General features: G+C 50.0%; 1 protein-coding gene across 1 annotated transcript in view; it reads right to left on the reverse strand.

The window, feature by feature from the left end:
• LOC138468055 (extracellular calcium-sensing receptor-like) overlaps positions 1–21,306 on the reverse strand; it is a 146,959-nt gene that overhangs the window by 67,524 nt on the left and 58,129 nt on the right. The window contains exon 4 of the mRNA XM_069608487.1: positions 8,384–8,391. Within this exon, the coding sequence (XP_069464588.1) occupies positions 8,384–8,391 (8 nt within the window). The remainder of the gene's footprint in view (positions 1–8,383; positions 8,392–21,306) is intronic.

Here is a 21,306-nt window from a genome sequence, read left to right on the forward strand (position 1 = left end):
CTGCTTCCTGAGTTGGAACAGTGCTCCAGGCAAGCAATATACCCAATTCTTTTTGAGCGTGTTACATAACTTTGATAACTTGCTTTTTAGCAGAGCGTTGATCTTTTCCACCACTCCGTTTGCCATTGGGTGATAAATAGAGCACAGTTTGTGCTTGATCCCCAGTAATGTTACTACTTTGAAGAGGTCATTCACAAAGTTTGTGCCATTGCTGATCTTATTACGTTGCATATGCCCCACCTAGAAAACACTTCATGCACTAAGAACTTGGTGGCACTTTTTGCATCTGGGTGCGAGCAGGGTCCAGCTTCCACCCACCTTGAAAAAGGGCACACAATCACAATCAGGTACCTTGCACCATTACATCTTTCCCTCATATCCGCATAGTCTATGTGGAGCTCTCTAAACGGACCCACAGGGTACAGAAATGTTCCTCTCAATGTTCTTAGGGTCATTCCTGAATTATATGTTTGACAGGTTGTACACTCTATTGTTAATTTTGCAAGTTTGGAATGAACCAATGTTCTTGTATCTCTGCTGCAATGTGTTGTTTGGTCACGTGTGTCGGAAAGTGCAATTGTTGGAATGCTATTTCTAATAATTCCACTGGCATCACCACTTTTCCTGTTAATTCCTGTCTCCATATGAGGTCTGTTGGTGACTGTTTGCATCCTCTTTTCCCCCACATGTCTTGTTCTTCTGCAGGTGCACGCTTTTGTAGCTCTATTATTTGGGCAATTGGTGTGTGACTGTATCCTTCCTCTAATGCATCTGCGCTTGGTGTTTTTACAATGCATTCTATTGCTTGTGGTATTTTGAAATATGCAGCGTCTTTTGCTGCAGCATCTGCTGCCGCGTTCCCCAATGAGATTGCGTCCGTGTTGTTGGTGTGTGCTTGGCACTTCACCAAAGCTATGGCTCTGCCAATGCTTCTATCAGTTTGTTTAGCAATGTGGCATGTTGTACTGGTGAACCATCTGCCCTTCAAAACCCTCTGCACTGCCATCGTGACAAACCTGAGTGTACTGTTGTTGTACCATATGCCGAGTCAGAGTACGTGGTCACTCCACATCCTTTAGCCGTGCGCAGTGCTTCTATTAGCGCTATCAATTCTGCTGCTTGACCCGAGTAATGGGAAGGGAGGCGCTTTTGTACAATAATTTCATATTCTTCCTTTTCCATCCTCACAACTGCCACCCCCACGTGTTTTTCCCCTGTTTCACTGTCTATTGATGCTGACCCATCCACCAAGTATATCTCTTCCTCCTGTAATGCATTTTCACTGGCTTTGGGAATATCATCTTCTTCTCCCTCGTATGTGGCACAATCATGTTTCTGGATATCTTCAACTGTGCAAGGTTCTGTGATGAATGTGGCTGGGTTCACTGTCTTGCAAATGACCACATGAATGTTTGGGCTTGATATTATTATCTCGTAGGCCGTTGCCCTTTGTGTTGTCAGTGTTGATTTTGACCTTTCTAAAATTGCAAAGAGGGAGTGTTCTGCATATAGGGTCCTTTAACAATTGTTGCGCTTTTTTCTATTGCAAAGGCCGCTGCAGCGAGTGCTTGTTCACACGCGAAGTGACCTTGCATTACTGAGTCCAATGTACTGCTGTAATAGGCTAAGGGCTTGTGGCCTGAGGATGTTTTCTGTGTTAATACTGCTGTCATTATAATGCCATTGCAGTAGGAGAATAAGTAAAACTCCCAGTCATAATCAGGGTTCGCCAAAACTGGTGTGTGTGCAATGCGATCCTTCAGTTTGAAATACTGTGTCATCATGGCATCTGCCCATTTTAATGGGACATTATTCTTTTGCGCCTCTTTCAGTGCCTGTAGTTAAGGGCGTGTGTATCCTGCATGGTCAAGTATCCATGCGCGGCAGTAATTGCAGATGCCAAAACATTTTTGCATCTCTTTTACTGTTTTGGTATGATCAAATGGTGTATGGCTGCTGCTCTGTCTGGTAGTATTCTTTTGCAATCTTCTGAAATGAATTGTCCCAAGTATAGTACTTCTGCTAGGCAATATTGTAGTTTGCCCTTGTCTACCTTGTTCCCTTTTTTGGACAACAAATTTAACAGTGTGATTGAATCTGTTCTACACTGCTCTTCACTTTTACTACAGACGAGTAATTCATCTCCGTACTGTATTGTCGTGCTTTCTACATCAATATTGCCAAGATCTTCATGCAAAATTCTATTGGAAATGCTGGGGCTTTCACAGTATCCTTGGGGTAACCTGCAATGTCCATATCTGTTCCCTAGCGTAAACGCTGTGAGGTAACAGGAGCTTGGGACAAGTGGTATTGAGAAGAAAGCATTCATCAAATCCACTGCTGTGAAAGACGTCGCCTCTTTAGGTATGCTGCACAATATTGATGCACGATTAGGCACTAATGGGAATTCTTTCTGTATGACGTCATTAAGTGGGAGTAGGTCCTGGATCATCCTCCAAGCCCAGCCCCTTGCTTTCTTGATCGAAAGAATTCCTGTGTTACATGGTGAATTTGATGGTACTATTATTCCTTGTCCTAGTAATGCGTTTATTGTTTCTCTTATTCCTTCCTCTGCTTCCCTTGATAATGGGTACTGTTTTACTCTAGGGGGTATGGCACCTGGTTTCAATTTTATTCTGATTGGCATAACTTCTTGTAATAGCCCTACATCATGGGGGCCTGTAGTCCATATTTCTGGAAGGACCTTTTCCATACCTTCCTCAAATATGGTGGGTGGTACATTAACACTGGCCATGAGGGGGTTGTCTATCTCCCTGTATTGGATCATGATAGTACATGGTACACTAATCTCCATTATTATTTCCCCATCACTCTCATTGTCAGTAAACAGTTCTTCATCAGTTAAGTCGCGCAACATTATGTTTGTCCAGTCCTATCACTGCAATACATTTGCTCGAGACCTGTACCCCTTCTAGATCAATGGACAAGACTGTCCCGGGCACAGTCTGTATTCACAACAGGGCGGAACACAATTCTGTATTCACAATGGGGCGGAACACAAAATCTGAAGGCACCTTCCATTTCTTTCTTGTTATCTCTCGCCCCACTCTGGCTAACACTCTGATACCATAAATGAACATATCAATGTCTATGGGGACCCCTCTTATGATATGATATGATATGGTATTTGTAACGCGCCTATACACAAGTGTTTCAAGGCGCGACTCTTACCGACACTTTGTTTGTCATTGTGCTAATCATCAACATTGCCCGCACGGGGTACACTCCTGGGGTGGAACAAACTATTCCCCGCTCAGTAAAGGATATGGTCATATTCAACTTACTCAGGAGGTCTCTTCCCAACAAATTTATTGGCGAGTCCTTGTGATAGAGTAGAGGTGCTTGCACTGTTTTTCCCCCCACCATTATGTCGAGATCTTTTGTGTAAGAAACTTTTAAAATAGCCCCAGAGAACCCTTGCGTTTCCAAATTTCTGCTGAGAGCGTGACCCGGCCTTCCATGAGTCACGATTTTTCAGCTCCCGAGTCCACCATAAAGATGAATTGTTTGTTGCCTATCTCCGCCCCCACTAGTGGTTCCTCTTCTGCACGTAGGGTAGTGGATAGGACTGGATAACAAGTGCTTTCTGTGGGCTGTCTTAATCTGTTCCTGGAACAGAGAATACATTATCTCCCACCACCGCTACACCACACCGTTTGCAGAAGTCACAAAAATATTACTGTTTGCATTTGCCATAGTGTTCTGCCTCGCCATTTGTTGTGGCATACCTCTCTGCTGTGGTTGTGGATGTTGCTGTCTTTGTTGTATTTGTGGCTTATTACAAAATTGTTCAATCTGCCCATTCCCTCCCATTGGTAACCCATAGGGACTGCCAGGGTGCGGGTGACCATACTGCTGTTCGTTCCCCATGGGGGGGGTGTCCTTGATAATAACCCATAGGTCGCATTCTGCATTCTCTTGAATACTGCCCCCACCTCCTGCAGTTCCAACTTGATCCTTGTGTCCCCCTCTCATCCCAGGCCCTCCAAATCCTCTGTTTCCCATTCCTCCAAATCCCCCTCTTTGTCCTCTGTACCCACCTCGTCCTCTTTTAGGCCTCCCTTGCCATTGGGGCCCTCTGTACTGCTCCTCTCCGTCCCACTGCTCCTGTCCATTTGCAGCCCATGTTGCGGCCATTCTTGCTGGCGTATTTCCTACCCCCTCTTCGCCCTGTCTGTCAGTTGATGTTGTTGTATTCATCGCTGCAACCTTCACTAATTTATTTTGCACTAACTTCTCCTTGTCTGCCAACCTTCGCTGTGCTATCTCCTTTTCTCTTTCTTTGATCCTCCTACAATGGTGTACAATTATGCTCTGAATCTCAGGCCAGCCCTTGGCTTCTATCCCAGCTATTTTATCCAAGGCCTTCTGTACCTCCTTCGGGAGCTCTATTTTTATTATAAAATAGAACAAGGCGGTAGATTGGTCCCACAACATACCCGTTTCACTTCTCCACAGGTCTTGTACCCGGAGGATGAATTGCGTAGGCTACTCCTCTCCCATAGTGCATTGCATCACTAAGTGTAAGTCTGGAGTGTCTGCAAACGTCCTCCACAATGCATCCCATACTTGCACTCTAATGTTGTTAAATGCTGACCCGTCATGGCGGTCACAGTTAATTGTTACTCCCGGGAACCCTGCCTTCACCCACACTGCGTCTGCTTGGTCACCAACAGCGGACACCAACAAACTCTTCACGTCCCCTATGGCTAAAGGAACCCCTGCTATGTGCTTTTCGAATCCGTGTATCCACTTCCCCGCTCCACCTGAAAGTGGAGGGAGTAGTTTTAACAAGTTATTCTTGACCATCTGTGCCCATGGTATGTAGTGGGGCCTTCCAGCTCCCTTGTGTATCAAAGGCATTTGCAGTTTTGTTTTTCCTCCTTTCTTACTTACCGTTCCCTTCTTCATTTTACTCACCAGCATGTTCCCTACTCTTTTCCTTAATCTCCCTTGCCACCTTGGTACAACCCCTTTGTCCTCTTGGTCCAAGCAGAATGGCAGCAGAGATCCCGCCGCTGCCGCTCTTTCTTCGTATTCATATAGGTTACTCCATACTTCCTCTACCTCTTCCTCTGGCTCCCTTTCTACATGCTCCTCTCCATTCTGGCTGTCTGGCGTTGGAGGTCATATTATTCTCACTGGTTTGCCATTTAAATGGAACAGGAACTCTCCTCTTTGCCACTCTTGTTCTTGCCCTTTTGGTATGGTGCTGAGGGTGGTGGGGATGGTGTAGATCCCCCTGCAACACTTTGCGGGGGCATGAGGTCAACAGCCGTTACTGGTGGCACTTCCCCTCCCCCGGCAACATTTGGCCTTTATCACACAGTGTCCTTAAACGTGTTATTTCCATCTGTGCGTGTGCAAGTTGCCTATTTAGGTCTCCTGTTAACCATGCTAGGTTCACTGGCGGGGCACTAGTTGGGCCGTATAGCCCACCTGTTTCATATGGAGCCGGGGCATGGCTGTTGTTGTTCTCCGGGTAACTGGTGTGGTGCACGCTGACACCTACAGAGGCTCACTGTATCCTACTGCAGGCCTTGTCAATAACGGGTATATTCTTGTGGGGTCATTCTCTATCGTGGTTGTCACACACTCACCTCCTGTGGGCCTTTCTCCTTCCTTCCTCTTGGCTCTCCTTGTTTTCAATCATTGTATCTTTACTTACCTTGCCACTAGGCACTACTTCCTCAAACATCCGCCACAAGTCTAGCACCTCTCTTCTGTTCTGCAATTGCTTTCCTCTGTATTTTGCTAGCAAGTGCGTTGATACTAGATTCAACACCCTCTTATCAAATGACCCTCCCTCCGGCCATATAGGCTGTACGCTGTCTCCTTTTATTTCCAACACCCATTGATCGTGGTACTTTTGAATTTTTTCACTATACAAAGGGAGATGTTGACCAATATGCGCTAATGGTGTTGTCCCTCCCATGATGACGTATTTTTTACTCTTACTTGTGTTTACCTCTTTTTCTGTGTATAAATACGCACTATCAATTACTTAACAATCCTTGCAACACTTTTACTCAGTCTTGTTTTTCTCTTACCATCACAAATTTCAAAACTCTTTTTACTTACAACCTTTCTCTGGGACTACAAATGATGTCAACCTGAAATATTAATTATACTCCAATATTTGAACTATTTCTGAACATCAATCACTGTTTTCGTTACCAATATTTCTCATTAACCATTATGTTTGTCAAATCACAGACACAGAGGTACTTACTGACAGACCAACATGTAGCACTTCAACACATAGAACACACAAAACATGTACCAAAAACTATTCCCCCTTTATTTTCCTTGTTTGCTTATTTTACTTTATTGCCCCTTACTCTTTCTTTCTCATGCACTCCCCACCTGTGAGCCCCCTCAGGCTACCTCTCCAAGAATTCTGCTCACGCGGAAACAGAATATTCTAAATTACTACTCTGAGTCTACTAAATATATGAGACTACTACTTTTGTTTTTCTCTTTATCTTCACTTGTTACCTGCACTGGACGAGACAATGCTATGCAACGCCGTCTTTTACCCCATTCGGGCTCGGCTCCCTTATTTCTCTTTACCTCTTTTTACCACAAAACCTAATGGCCATATAAAGGATAGATAAGAAAAAGCCTCAGTGACATTGAAACAGACCCTAACTTTATGCCAACTTTTCCCAAACCCTCTTCTCTCCCTTGAAGGTCTCGCAACCGGTACTCACGTGTTCAGTTGGGTGGTCCGAGAGACACCTTTCACGGTCTATCCACAATCTGGTCCGCACCCCAACAAAGCTGTGGACCACCTTGGCGAGCAGTTTTTAGTTGGGTATTTGGCAAATGGGAACCCTTGGACCCTCTCGTTTGTGCACATGAAGTGGTCCACCGTGGAGGCTATGGTTTTGATAGGGGGCGTCCCGGATCTCGCCGCACGGCACGGGGCCTCAAGGCACCTGTCCCAATCACGTTGCGGGGTCAACAAATGGAAAGGCCCATCCCCGTCTTAAACGTGCAATACTAAGAAATAAGACACACCCCAACGGGGAATGAGACTAAGAGAACAGGCTGTGAGAGTTAGTTGTCTTTATGTAAAATTGGCATCCAGAGAACTCTGCTGCCCGAGAGCACTCTGGCAAACAATACATGTACAATTGATTATAGGAACAAAAATCATCATCAATGAGGTCAGACATAAATATTACAAAGTATCCTGTGGTTGGACACACGTTTGCGTTGTCTATGGATGTGTAGGTGTTGCTCCCTAAGGATTGGCTGTTCGGTGGCGGGAGAGTGAGCATCACGTGGTCCAGCTGCCAGTGTCCAGGCAGGGTGAGGGTCAGGTCGATGTGGAGCACGATGGCCACTAACTAAGCTAACACAAGATACTATCGTTAGACATGCACTAAATAATAGTCACTACACCTCCTTTGAGCAAATCATCACAAAATTATAAATTGTATATATATATATACGATGATACCATTACTTATTAAGAATTATATGGAGTACTGGGCTTAGGGGTCTTGGCGAGTGTGATAACATCAAACATGGGATGGGTTTGGGCGCATCCAAGAAACTAGGGGACACTCTGACGTTTGTTAGTTCTAGAGTGCAATATACTGTGACAGAGGTCGGAACGTAGTTGGGGGCACACTGAGATGGGCTTCATGGCAGGGTCACGTATCTGGTACATCAAGAGAATACCTTGCAGGGACACAGGGTTACACTGGCAGCAATTCTCCAACGGCGGGGGTGAGAGGGCACAGGCAGGTTTGTGGAGATGGATGAGCTACAGGGCCTGGATCAGTCCGGTTCACACATGAGGCAGTGATCTCAGAGGAAGAGTGAGATGTTACATATGTTCTGTAGCAATTACCTCCGGCTCAGGCGTGAGAACGGAGCTGCAAAGCTTTCAGACACAGGGAGAAAAGGTGGGAGCCATGAGCGCGGTGTGCGCAGCGCTGCAGAGGGGAGAGAAGCCTTTTCGTATTATCGCAGTGAGGCCTAGTCCAAAATGGAGTTGAGGATGCACAAAATGGATGCCAAGTGTCTCTGCAATAGTCCCACCTATGTCATTGTCAGCATGAGGGCTGGTTATGAGCGTAAGGGCAATGGAAGTGTCCCCCACTGTTGGTCGAGCAAGTGTAGCACATTGTAATGAATGCATGAGGGGAGTCCAAACAACCCCTCACTCCCACACACGTTACAGTTTCAAATTGTGAAGTTTAGTCATGTTTTTTCCTTTGCATTCTGGGACTTGTATTTTCAATTTTATAATGGGTGAAAAAAGAAAGGTCTAAAAAGCAGCTATTCATTGGAATGGGTGATGTTGGGATGTATGCATGTGCTGCCAATTTTCTAAAATGTGAGACACTAAGTGGCCTTTCAGAATGGTGTACAGGTCTATTTCATCTGCTGTTCCCTTGTTTTATGGAAAAGTGACACAGTGCTGCTGTACAAAGAAATATTTTGAAATGCAGAGCATTGTAATTGTTTGCTGCAACATGTGAGCAGGTGGTGAATGCTGCTATACGTGGCATTTGATAGAGTGGTTAAACAAGTCAATATGCTTATTGCAAAGCTTATTACAGGGTAAGTAGCAGGAACCCTGTATTTATATATATAGATATATATATATATATATATGTGTGAGAGTTCGAGAAAACATTTTTTATATATAAGTATACCTGTACTATGTTTTCTTAGATGCATATCTTGCTTAATCTGGAAATAGACATTTTGGGTAGTTGCACAGTAGTTTTTTGATTCAGATGTCTGTCATTAACAGGAGATATATACTCTGGGAGCTAAAGTGTAAATATGAAGTGTTGGAGAGAGATGACAGGTTAGGTGTATATGTTTTGAATGTGATTGGTGGATGGATGTGTTACTCTTTGAAAGAAGCCAATGAGGGATTGTTTTTAACATGGAAGTGGAAAGGGTAGAAGGGCTGGCCTCTGCAAATGGGTCTGCAGACACTGCAGCAGTCTGCGGACAGCACATGCCACATCCGGGTCTATTGTGGATGCCTGGCATGTAAAGGGAACTGTGGGGAGTAGCAAATCAAGTTTGCTGGGTGTGGTGTACAGGAAAAGGGGGTAGTAGGAGTTCTGTTTGCAGGAGTTGTGAGAGCAGTAATAATGTCTATGGTTAGATGTTTAAGAAGGCAGAATGGGTGAATTGTGGGGACTCCTCAATTCAGTCTGATAATCAGGGGTACTTGGAAATAGTGGATTGGCAGAAGTGGAAGTTTCCTGGCATGCAGTTTGTGGCTCAAACTGGGAAAACTTTCTTTCATTTTGTGAGAGTATGGCTCACTTCAAGTATCCAGATATTGCGATTGTCCATTGTGGAGGGGACAGTTTGGGGTTTGTAACTCAAGTGTCTTTGCAAGTTGCGCTGAAGGATTTTTTTAAAAGCCTAATGCAACTGTTGCACATGGAGATGTTTATCAAGCATTTTCAGTCTTCAAATTGAACAATCAAGGCAGATTGTCAATAAATGTGTATCTGCTTTTTTGTATGCCTTAGGAATGTCATATTTTGAGAATGATAATATCAATTCTCAGGGTGTGAATTTTTTTGGTCCAACAGATGTCGGAAATGCAATTTTCCTTTATAATGTAAGAAGTGCTTTGAAGAGGTTCCTGTAAGGAAAATAAAACATAACATTGACATATTTAAAGTCTAAATGGTTACTACATTAACCACTGTCATATACTCAACGTTTTTCAGTTCTCTTCTGATGTTTTCTGAACTTTCTTCAGAAGTATTGTCACTTGACTTTCTTACAATAATACAAGATATACTGTTAATGTATCGTGTTGGAATTTCCTCTAACTTCTTGTAGACAGTGGGAAAGCTACTGCTGTATTTAAAAAGGTTGTAACTGTTGATAAAAACAAAAGAGAAGGTCATCTTTAATTGCTTATTTAAATCTCAATGATTCAGTTAATAATCTAAGGCTAGACCTTGAAGTTCAATTAGCTGATCTGGTCTGTGGAGTGGACTAAGAAGGCAATCCTGAATATAGCAAGGAGTGTCTTCTCTGATACAAATTTACACTGTATTTAGTGATACTCATCCTGCAAATATATTTGCATCTTATTAGTTTCTGAGATATTGTGCTTAGGATCTATCGTTTGTGGACTTGCTTATCTGGAATGTATTACCAGAAGTTGAAATTACCTGTATGTTTAGGAGGGTAGAAACTCTGATAAACATGGTGAAGACATGTACCACTTTGGAGCTAGGAGTTCTGCTTAATAGCTGTTAATAATTTTCAATCTTCTGTGGAGGCTCTAGAGAGAACAAAACAGGCGAGACACAAGAAGGCATAATGTGCATTATGGTAAGTCAAATCAAACATACACTGGTTATTGGAAAGCTATGTAACCATAACTCACGCTACCAGCATGCACTGCTAAGACTAACACCCAGGACATCAAAGATGACATCACAAATGGCACAATTGATGACATCACTGATGACATCACAATTGACATCAATTCTGATGAAAATTCCCTTCAAGAGGTTCTTTTTATAATGTTGCAAGCAATACACATACACATAGGAAATTGCTGCAGTATGGACCATAGAAGTAGAGTATTTTTAATCTGGTGATATTGTCCAGTAGAATCAGAAATCCTCACCTATCAGATACTTAAAAGCTGTTTTAGTACAACAAATATATATATAGAGAGCATCAATACACACACATCTGATGACCTTATAGGGGCACTCTAGTAAGGAGGAAACAAGCCACTAAGATTAAAGTTCATGATCTTGTATTAAAAATGAATTGTCTGTATGGAGCGTGCTTAATGTCCCTTGTATGGGCACCATGAGCTCAGGCCAAACCCTAAAGAAAGTACCTTAAGAACATAGCACAAGGTTAAGCTCTCCTTATACAACACCTTTGGAGAATTTGTATCATGTCTGCAATGCTCTATGACCAGATCAAGTCCTATGCTCAAAATTGTCACTTCACTGAATAAAAACAACCAGTCGTGGGTGTTAGTCTCAGCAGTGCACGGTGGTGGCACAAGTTATGGTTGCATAGCTTACCACAACTAGTGAATAACTTGTTTTTTTACGTGACTTACCATAATGTCCTTTTAACTACATCTTTTCACTGAATATATTTTTTGTATTTATATTTTTATTAAGAATTGAAAGATGACAATTAGTGCTACATCCCATTTTACAGATTACTTAATATATATCGACTTTGATAGGTTTTTAATTAGTGAAATAATGTTTTTCACTAATATATATATATATATATATATATATATATATATATATATATATATATATATATATATATATATATATATATAAAATATATATAAAATATATATATATATAGATACTTGCCTCATACATCCCCCAAAGCATTACCTTCACAATGAATGAGTATGACATCTGGCTGCTCTCTACTTCTCATACTAAACAATTTAGGAAAAAAATGGCACCACCACATTCCTCACAATCCAAACCATTTAATTCAAAAATCTGTTAAAGTCACGTCAATGTCAATATTTAGGCTTCTACAATAAATCACAAAGACAAAAAAATACAGCGGTCTCCTACAACCACACAGTTTTACCTCTAGCTATCATGTCCGCACTGTCACTGTTTTCTTGAAAATGCATGCTTATTTGTAATTCATGTATTAAGGGTAATGGGGTATGAATCACGTCAGTATTTTTGTGGTTGTAATTCATAGGTTTGATTGTTTTCATTGTATTAGTTTATGTGAGAGGTTGAAATCAAAATGAGTTGGGATGTTTATTGCTCTTTCATAGCCATTGTTTTTTTAAAGTTTCATAGCCACCATTTTGATCCAATTTTAATTGTCATTCTACTTGCACTAAGTTGCTAATGGTCTATGCTTAGCTCATGTGAAAATCTGTGAATATTTTGGAGGTGTTGACATTAAGGGGCCGATTCATGGAACAATTGTGCGCCGAAAATCTTCGCGCAAGCAGGCGCAAGCGGAAAAAAACAGGCGCACGCGTGCGATTCATGGAAGTCCCAGGGCGTGTTCACCTCGGGATGTGCGCCAAACACGTGCATGGCGCACAAGTCACTGCAACATCCCGAAAGGCGTGCGCGACGCGCACAGTGAAAGCGCACAACCTCAGCGCATACACCAGAAAGTGGGCGGGACACAGGGCGTAACGCGCGGAATGGGGAACAATGCGCGAAAATAAGGGCGTAACTGGGGATGTACTGCAGGGAAGCAGACGGAACGCCCACACGCACTCGAACCACACGTATTCATGGAATCGAATAGGGCAAAGCCACGCACAGCCAAAGACACGCACAAGCTGAAACACGTCCGCCACACGAAGGCAGGCGGACGTGTTTCGTGGCAACATACAGCAATTGGGCCTGTGCGAGCAGGGCACGTGTATTTCGGGGGTGCATGGGAAGATACACACGCGATCACATCAGGGTATGTGTATTTCGGGGGTGCGCGGGTAGTTACACACGCAATTGAGCGGGGTACATGTATTTCGGGGGTGCGCGGGAAGTTACACACGCGATTGAGTGGGGTACGTGCATTTCGGGGGTGCGCGGGAAGTTACACACGCGATTGAGCGGGGTACGTGTATTTCGGGGGTGCGCGGGAAGTTACACACGCGATTGAGCGGGGTACGTGTATTTCGGGGGTGCGCAGGAAGTTACACACGCGATTGAGCGGGGTACGTGTATTTCGGGGGTGCGCGGGAAGGTACACACGCGATTGAGCGGGGTACGTGTATTTCGGGGGGGCGCGGGAAGTTACACACGCGATTGAGCGGGGTACGTGTATTTCGGGGGTGCGCGGGAAGATATACACAAGATTGAGTGGGGTACGTGTATTTCAGGGGTGCGCGGGAAGTTACACACGCGATTGAGCGGGGTACGTGTATTTCGGGGGTGCGCGGGAAGTTACACCCGCGATCACATCAGGGTACGTGTATTTCGGGGGTGCGCAGGTAGTTACACACGCAATCTCATCAGGGTACGTGTATTTCGGGGGTTTGCAGGAAGTTACACACGCAATCTCATCAGGGTACGTGTATTTCAGGGTGCGGGGGAAGTATCCCACGCAACATCAGCAGGGTACGTGTATTCCAGGGGTGCGCGGGAAGTTCCACACGCAATTCCATCAGGGTACGTGTATTACAGGGGTGCGCGAGAAGTTCCACACGCGATTTCATCAGGGTAAGTGTATTACAGGGGTGCGCGGGGAGCAGCACACGTGATTTGCACGTGTGGGTCCTCCCAGGTGTTCCATCTACACCCTCCACGGCCCCTGCAGGTGGCTCACACCACAGGGGCCTACCCTGCACATGTTCTGCAGGCACCCCATCCACCATGGCCATGCCCCCCAGCCAACCCACATGTCAACTTGCACTACTGCCCACCAACGCATGTCCCTCTGCACCCCCAGCCACCAGGGGCACGCTCCACCAGGCCTCCACCCATGTCTCCCAGCACCCCCACCCCCAGCCACCAGGGGCAGCCTCCACCAGTGTCAGAAAGCACCAAAGTATCAACTGAAAAGGATACGGTACTTAAAAGGATACAGGTGGTAGGGTCTTCCGGATCCCTGTTCACGCGTTTTGATAGTTGTGAAGTCAAGTTAAGACCTTCCAAATGATACAACTCTCTGACTGGTAAAACAGGCAGAGCGATGGATCACTGGAAAGGGCGTGGGTAAGGTATAAGAAGTCAGCCTAGAACAAAATAAAGTATCATGAATAACTGCCCCAACCTGGGTATGATGGAATAGGAAATGTCATGAATGCACACACTGACCTTGAGTCTAGGGCAGATGAATCCAGCAGAGTCTCTTGCGGAATCCAAGGTAGAACAAACGACAAGGAAGGGAAGATTAGTAAGGGAGACTTATCCCGAACGGAACGAGGCTCACGCTAGATACCGGGTTGATGCACCACAGGATAGCGTCCAAAGTACTGTTCACTGTCACCTTCCAATTATCCTTGAAAAGTTTCCTTCCCACGTAGTGTAAGTATAGAAATGAGTCAATCCCCCTGTTAATAACACAGGTGCAGGAGTTGGAAATAGCGCTCCTTTTAAGGTATAAACAAAGTACACGCGGTTCTCGACAGCCGTGAAGAAAAGAGCGTGTGCGTGTGGATTTACACGCGATTAGGATTCAGGCAGTCCAGGCCAGCAGCGCTTGAAGACAACATATGCGTGTGGATTTACACGCGAGCAGGATTCACGCAGTCCAGGCCAGCGGCGCTTGAAGATAGTGTGCGCGTGTGGATTTACACGCGAGCAGGATTCACGCAGTCCAGGCCAGCAGCGCTTGAAGATAGCATACGCGTGTGGATTTACACGCGAGCAGGATTCACGCAGTCCAGGCCAGCAGCGCTTGAAGATAGCGTACGCGTGTGGATTTACACGCGAGCAGGATTCACGCAGTCCAGGCCAGCCGTACTTGAAGATAGCGTGCGCGTGTGGATTTACACGCGAGCAGGATTCACGCAGTCCAGGCCAGCAGCGCTTGAAGATAGCGTGCGCGTGTGGATTTACACGCGAGCAGGATTCACGCAGTCCAGGCCAGCAGCGCTTGAAGATAGCGTGCGCGTGTGGATTTACACGCGAACAGGATTCACGCAGCCCAGGCCAGCCGCGTTTGAAGATAGCGTGCGCATGCGGAATTACACGCGAACAGGATTCACGCAGCCCAAGCCAGCCGCGTTTGAAGATAGCGTGCGCGTGAGGAATTACACGCGAACAGGATTCACGCAGCCCAGGCCGGCCGCGTTTGAAGACAACGTGTGGATTTACACGCAACCAAACAGCTCCAGGAATCAGCGCGTGGCGGAAAACACGCTATAGAAGGCCAAAAAGGTAGCTGTAGTAACCTGCAAGGATGCAGACCGGAGGTTCAGCTACACAACGCCAAATGATTCGATCAGAAGCAGCGAGTGAAGTTTCCACGCTGCTTAAATACGTAATGCCGTAGTTCACGTGACGAAGCAGAATACACGTGAGTTAGCGACGTGAAAAGTGCAAACGTCGTTTTCCCGGCAACGTGTCGAACAACCGCCATTTGGAATAGAACGGTCTAGCTGTTCTACGAGCCAAGGAGGTAGGACCACGTCCAGCATGCATGACAACCAGGCCCGCACCCATGTCTCCCACCACCCCCACCCCCCAGTCACCAGGGGCAGCCTCAACCAGGCACCCACCCATGTCTCCCACCACCCCCACCCCCCAGCCACCAGGGGCAGCCTCCACCAGGCCCCCACCCATGTCTCCCACCACCCCCAACCCTCAGCAGTGCTGGGGCAGCCTCCATCAGGCCCCCACCCATGTCTCACACCACCCCCACCCCCCAGCAGTGCAGGGGCAGCCTTCACCAGGCCCCCACCCATTTCTCCCACCACCCCCACACCCCAGTCACCTGGGGCAGCCTCCACCAGGCACCCACCCATGTCTCCCACCACCCCCACCCCCCAGCACTGTGGGGCACCTGCCAGCAGGCCCCCACCCATGTCCAACTCATGTTCCCCACCACCCCCACCCCCCAGCAGTGCAGGGGCAGCCTCCAGCAGGCCCCCACCCATGTCTCCCACCACCCCCACCCCCCAGCCACCGGGGGCAGCCTCCACCAGGCCCCCACCCATGTCTCCCACCACCCCCACCCCCCAGCCACCGGGGGCAGCCTCCACCAGGCCCCCACCCATGACTCCCACCACCCCCACCCCCCAGCCACCGGGGGCAGCCTCCACCAGGCCCCCACCCATGTCTCCCACCACCCCCACCCCCCAGCCACCAGGGGCATCCACCACCAGGCCCCCACCCATGTCTCCCACCACCCCCACCCCCAGCCACCAGGGTCAGCCTCCACCAGGCCCCCACCCATGTCTCCCAGCACCCCCACCCCCCAGCCTCCAGGAGCACCCACCACCAGGCCCCCACCCATGTCTCCAAGCACCCCCACCACCCAGCCACCAGGGGCAGCCTCCATCAGGCCCCCACCCATGTCTCCCACCACCCCCACCCCCCAGCAGTGCAGGGGCAGCCTCCACCAGGCCCCCACTCATGTCTCACATCACCCCCACACCCAGCAGTGCAGGGGCACCCACCACCAGGCCCCCACCCATGTCTCCCACCACCCCCACCCCCCCAGCAGTGCAGGGGCAGCCTCCACCAGGCCCCCACCCATGTCTCCCACCACCCCCACCCCCCAGCACTGTGGGGCACCTGCCAGCAGGCCCCCACCCATGTCCAACTCATGTTCCCCACCACCCACACCCCCCAGCAGTGCAGGGGCAGCCCCCAGCAGGCCCCTACCCATGTCTCCCAGCACCCCCACCCCCCAGCAGTGCAGGGGCACCCGCCACCAGGTCCCCACCCATGTCTCCCAGAACCCCCACCAACCAGCACTGTGGGGCACCTGCCAGCAGGCCTCCACCCATATCAAACTCATGTTCCCCACCACCCCCACCCCCCAGCAGTGCAGGGGCAGCCTCCAGCAGGCCCCCACCCATGTCTCCCACCACCCCCACCCCCCAGCCACCGGGGGCAGCCTCCACCAGGCCCCCACCCATGTCTCCCACCACCACCACCCCCCAGCCACCAGGGGCAGCCTCCACCAGGCCCCCACCCATGACTCCCACCACCCCCACCCCCCAGCCACCGGGGGCAGCCTCCACCAGGCCCCCACCCATGTCTCCCACCACCCCCACCCCCCAGCCACCAGGGGCACCCACCACCAGGCCCCCACCCATGTCTCCCACCCCTCCCACCCCCCAGCCACCAAGGGCAGCCTCCACCAGGCCCCCACCCATGTCTCCCAGCACCCCCACCACCCAGCATCCAGGGGCACCCACCACCAGGCCCCCACCCATGTCTCCCAGCACCCCCACCACCCAGCCACCAGGGGCAGCCTCCATCAGGCCCCCACCCATGTCTCCCACCACCCCCACCCCCCAGCAGTGCAGGGGCAGCCTCCACCAGGCCCCCACCCATTTTTTCACATCACCCCCACCCCCAGCAGTGCAGGGGCACCCACCACCAGGCCCTCACCCATGTCTCCCACCACCCCCACCCCCCAGCAGTGCAGGGGCAGCCTCCAGCAGGCCCCCACCCATGTCTCCCACCACCCCCACCAGCACTGTGGGGCACCTGCCAGCAGGCCCCCACCCATGTCCAACTCATGTTCCCCACCACCCCCACCCCCCAGCAGTGCAGGGGCAGCCTCCAGCAGGCCCCTACCCATGTCTCCCAGCACCACCACCCCCCAGCAGTGCAGGGGCACCCACCACCAGGCCCCCACCCATGTCTCCCAGCACCCCCACCAACCAGCACTGTGGGGCACCTGCCAGCAGGCCCCCACCCATGTCCAACTCATGTTCCCCACCCCCCACCCCTCAGCAGTGCAGGGGCAGCCTCCAGCAGGCCCCCACCCATGTCTCCCACCACCCCCACCCCCCAGCCACCAGGGGCAGCCTCCACCAGGCCCCCACCCATGTCTCCCAGCACCCCCACCCCCCAGCCACCAGGGGCAGCCTCCACCCGGCCCCCATCCATGTCTCCCACCACACCACCCCCCAGCCACCAGGGTACCCACCACCAGGCCCCCACCCATGTCTCCCAGCACCCCCACCCCCCAGCACAGTGGGGCACCTGCCAGCAGGCCCCCACCCATGTCCAACTCATGTTCCCCAACACCCCCACCCCCCAGCACTGTGGGGCACCTGCCAGCAGGCCCCCACCAATGTCCAACTCATGTTCCCCACCACCCCCATCCCCCAGCACTGTGGGGCACCTGCCAGCAGGCCCCCACCCATGTGCAACTCATGTTCCCCAGCCAACATGTCATCACAATCTAGATCCCTGGTCCCTATGGTCAGCCTCCAAATGCAAAACACCCACCCGAGTATTGCATCCACCCACTCATAATTTGCAATTACATCACAGAACACCAATTGCAAGTTCCGAAACAAACACATTTCCCTCACATACACCCAATGGGTGTCAGTGAATCTCAAAACACATATCATGAAATACATGAAACCAATGAGATACCACACATTGAAGTTCACCAAAAAAAATATGTATTAAAGGAAACATAAATAGAATCAAAAATGAAGAAACAGAAATGTGAATGTACAAAAATTAAAAGAAGCTTGTCCATGAAAAAAAGCAAAACCAAAAATAAAATTCCAAAGTAATGTTGTCCAAAGTCAATGTCCACAAAACAAAATCCAATGGGAAATAAAAAAGAAAGCCATTGCTCCATGGTTAAAATGTGAAAAAAATACAATCCAACAGTGAACTATGTACATGGGAACAAGCCAGGGTCCATTATCCCAACAAAAGAAAGGAAACCTATCTAACTACACTAACTAATAAAATAAACTATATACAAAAATGTGTCCAATGTCCGAAAGGTCCAAATAAAATCAAAACAAAAATGAAACCTAACACTACCTATATAACTATGTACAAGGGCAGCGGGCTAGTTTCACGGCTCACTTGTGGATGTCCCGGGCCAGGGCATCATCGAACTCCTCCTCAATGTCCCGGAGGCGGTCCTCCTCCATGGCCCCGAGGGTCTGCAGGGCCGTCGACGTGTCCACCTCCAAACCCCTGCGGATTGCCTCGAGGCACTCGGCCCGCCTCAGGGCCCTCCGCATGGAGTTCTCAGCCCTGACCATTGTGAGCCGTACCTCTTCCGCCCGCTGCCGCTCCGCATCTATGGCGTGGCCCAACCGCTGCCACACGGAAGACACTCTCTGTCCTGGGTCCTCCTGCCCTCCGGCCGATGCCTGCCCCTCCGATGTTGAAGGCCCCGAGCCTTCATGGCTCCCACCACGTTGCTGCTGCTGCTGTGCCTCTGCCCTTGTACTGCCTCCTGCTGCCTGCACATCCTCCGCCGGCTGGGGTGCAGTCGTAGATGTGGCCAGCCCTGCTGGACGTCCGACTCCCGACTGTGGCAGGGATGCCTCCTCCACCAGCCTGGCCGCACCGTCAAAGGCAGCTCCACAGGGCACCCAGATGACTGATGGGTGGGAAGATGGCACGGAGGACGACTGGCCCGTAGGGGGTCCAGTTGAGGAGGGGGTCATAGCAAGCCCCATCAGACGGAGGAATCCGGCCTGGGTGACCTGTCCCAGCAGGCTGACGTGGTCAATGAGACATTCGAGATGACGTGCAGTCTCCTCATGAAAAGACTGCAGGACACCTCGCATGGCCCGTTGACGCAATGCCACACCAGCCAGGACAGGCTCAACCCGGACCCGTATAGCCACGTCCGCAGGCAGAGGAAGGCCAGTTGATGTGAGCTCATCCCCTGCCTGGAAACGGGTTTGGACGTAGGCATCCCTGCTGGTGCAAGATGATGCAGGGACAGGATCAGGGACAGGATTGCACACAGGCACCTCCGCGGCGGCCTGTGCTGCCTCCTGTCCCTGGTCCTTCACTGCACCACTAGCACCAGTGGGATCCCCACCTCCAGACCCCGTCTCTGGTGCTTGCACGGCCTCCTCCTCCACCAAACCCCCCACCAACCTGGATGACTCCGTGCCATCTTCCCCTGTTGGGCCCTGTGGTCCCAGCTGCCCCTTCTGCTGCCGAGGAGTCCAACTCCAACCTCCGCCTCTTGGACCTCCCCCCGGCAGCTGCGGCCTGGGACGCGGCACCGGACTCCTCACTCCCCGACGAGTTCACAACATGGGAGGGGAGCCGGGCCTTGCGTCTCCGGCTGGCGGTGGGATCCCCGCCGCTGTGCTCCACAGCACCTTCTCCACCCTCTTCATCAGTTGACTTTGTAGACAGGGAGAAACAAAACACAGGCATCAGGGCACTGTACAATGGACACATACACACATGACAGTTGTACATGAGTGGCATTGGCAAACCTCAGACATGTCATCACAATCCCCAACACACATGTCATTTCAACTCGCACACATGAGCCATACCACAGCCATATCGCAACTGCCAGCACCATCCATACACATACAACAGCATGAGCAGCCAAAGGTGAGCCAGACATCACATACAACACAGGAAGTGCACCACACATGTACACACACCACCACACTTGCATGCATGTGTACACCTCTGCCAAGTGTCGCAGTGTTCAGATGGGCATCCATGTCACATCTGCCAATCAGGCTTCCACATACCGCTGTCACACGCATCCATGTTGCATCACTGTTGCACCCTTGTCAAATACACACACATGCACATGTACACAGTGCTGATACATGCAGCCGAAAACAACATACATGCCACCCATCACGGACATGTCTACTTACATACACATTCATCCAAACATGTGTGCCCACACAACTGCATTTGGCATGCAAGCCTACACACACAAGCACCATCCATGTCTCACACATACCAGCCCTCGCATGTGTTAGCCCCACGGCCCTGTACACCCCCACCCATACTCCACCCCATACAAACAGATGTGCAACCTGCACACTACTGAATAATCACCACACGCACTGCTCACAATCAGGATGCATGTACACTCACTGCTCGACTCCAGACGGGTCTGCCTCTCAAGGACCTGGACGTGGAGCGCTGGGGATATGCGTTCCAGGACCCTCATCTGTTCTTCCGACAAGTAGCCCCGGCGCCCCTTGTCATCCGCTGCCTTCAAGAGGCGCCGGGCCTTGTTCAGGGTCCTGGACCTGAAGTCCTCCCAACGCTTCTTGACATGTTGGAAGTCGCGGACTGCCACCCCCTCCGCGTTGATGGCAGTCACAATGTCAGTCCAGATCCGAGTCCGTCCTTCCTTGTCGGCGCGGGAACTTCCGAAGAGGGCATCATACTGCCCCAGGACTTGCTCCACCAGGACACCAACTTCGGTGGCACTGAAGCTGGTGCCCCTCTGCCTCTCTGGCCGGAGGTTGTCAGTGGTCTCAGATGGTGTTTGCCCCGACATGACAACCCCAGAGGCAGGAGTGGGTGGGCAACTGGGTCCTGGGTCTGGGCTGTGGAGCGATGGAATCCCAGTCGGGAGTCTTCAGTTCCAGCAGGGGTGGTCATAGCAACAGCACCCCTGGCTGATGTGCAGGCAGCAAATGGCAGGGCACGTGGGCAGCAGGCAGTCAGGCAGCAGCAGATGGCAGGTGGGAGCGTGCTCGGGGCTCTGGGGGGCAGTAGATCGGCCTTCTGGGCAGGAGCGTGGTCTTCCGTGTGCTTATGCGTGGCCAGCTTGATATGGAGTGATTTGGCACATGAAAAATCTGCACGTCAGCGTGTAATTCGAGGAAAGGCCCTTAGCGCGTATGCACGGCAG

This window comes from Ambystoma mexicanum, chromosome 1p, assembly GCF_040938575.1.
Source record: "Ambystoma mexicanum isolate Mex_15411 chromosome 1p, UKY_AmexF1_1, whole genome shotgun sequence".
Classification (NCBI taxonomy): domain Eukaryota; kingdom Metazoa; phylum Chordata; class Amphibia; order Caudata; family Ambystomatidae; genus Ambystoma; species Ambystoma mexicanum.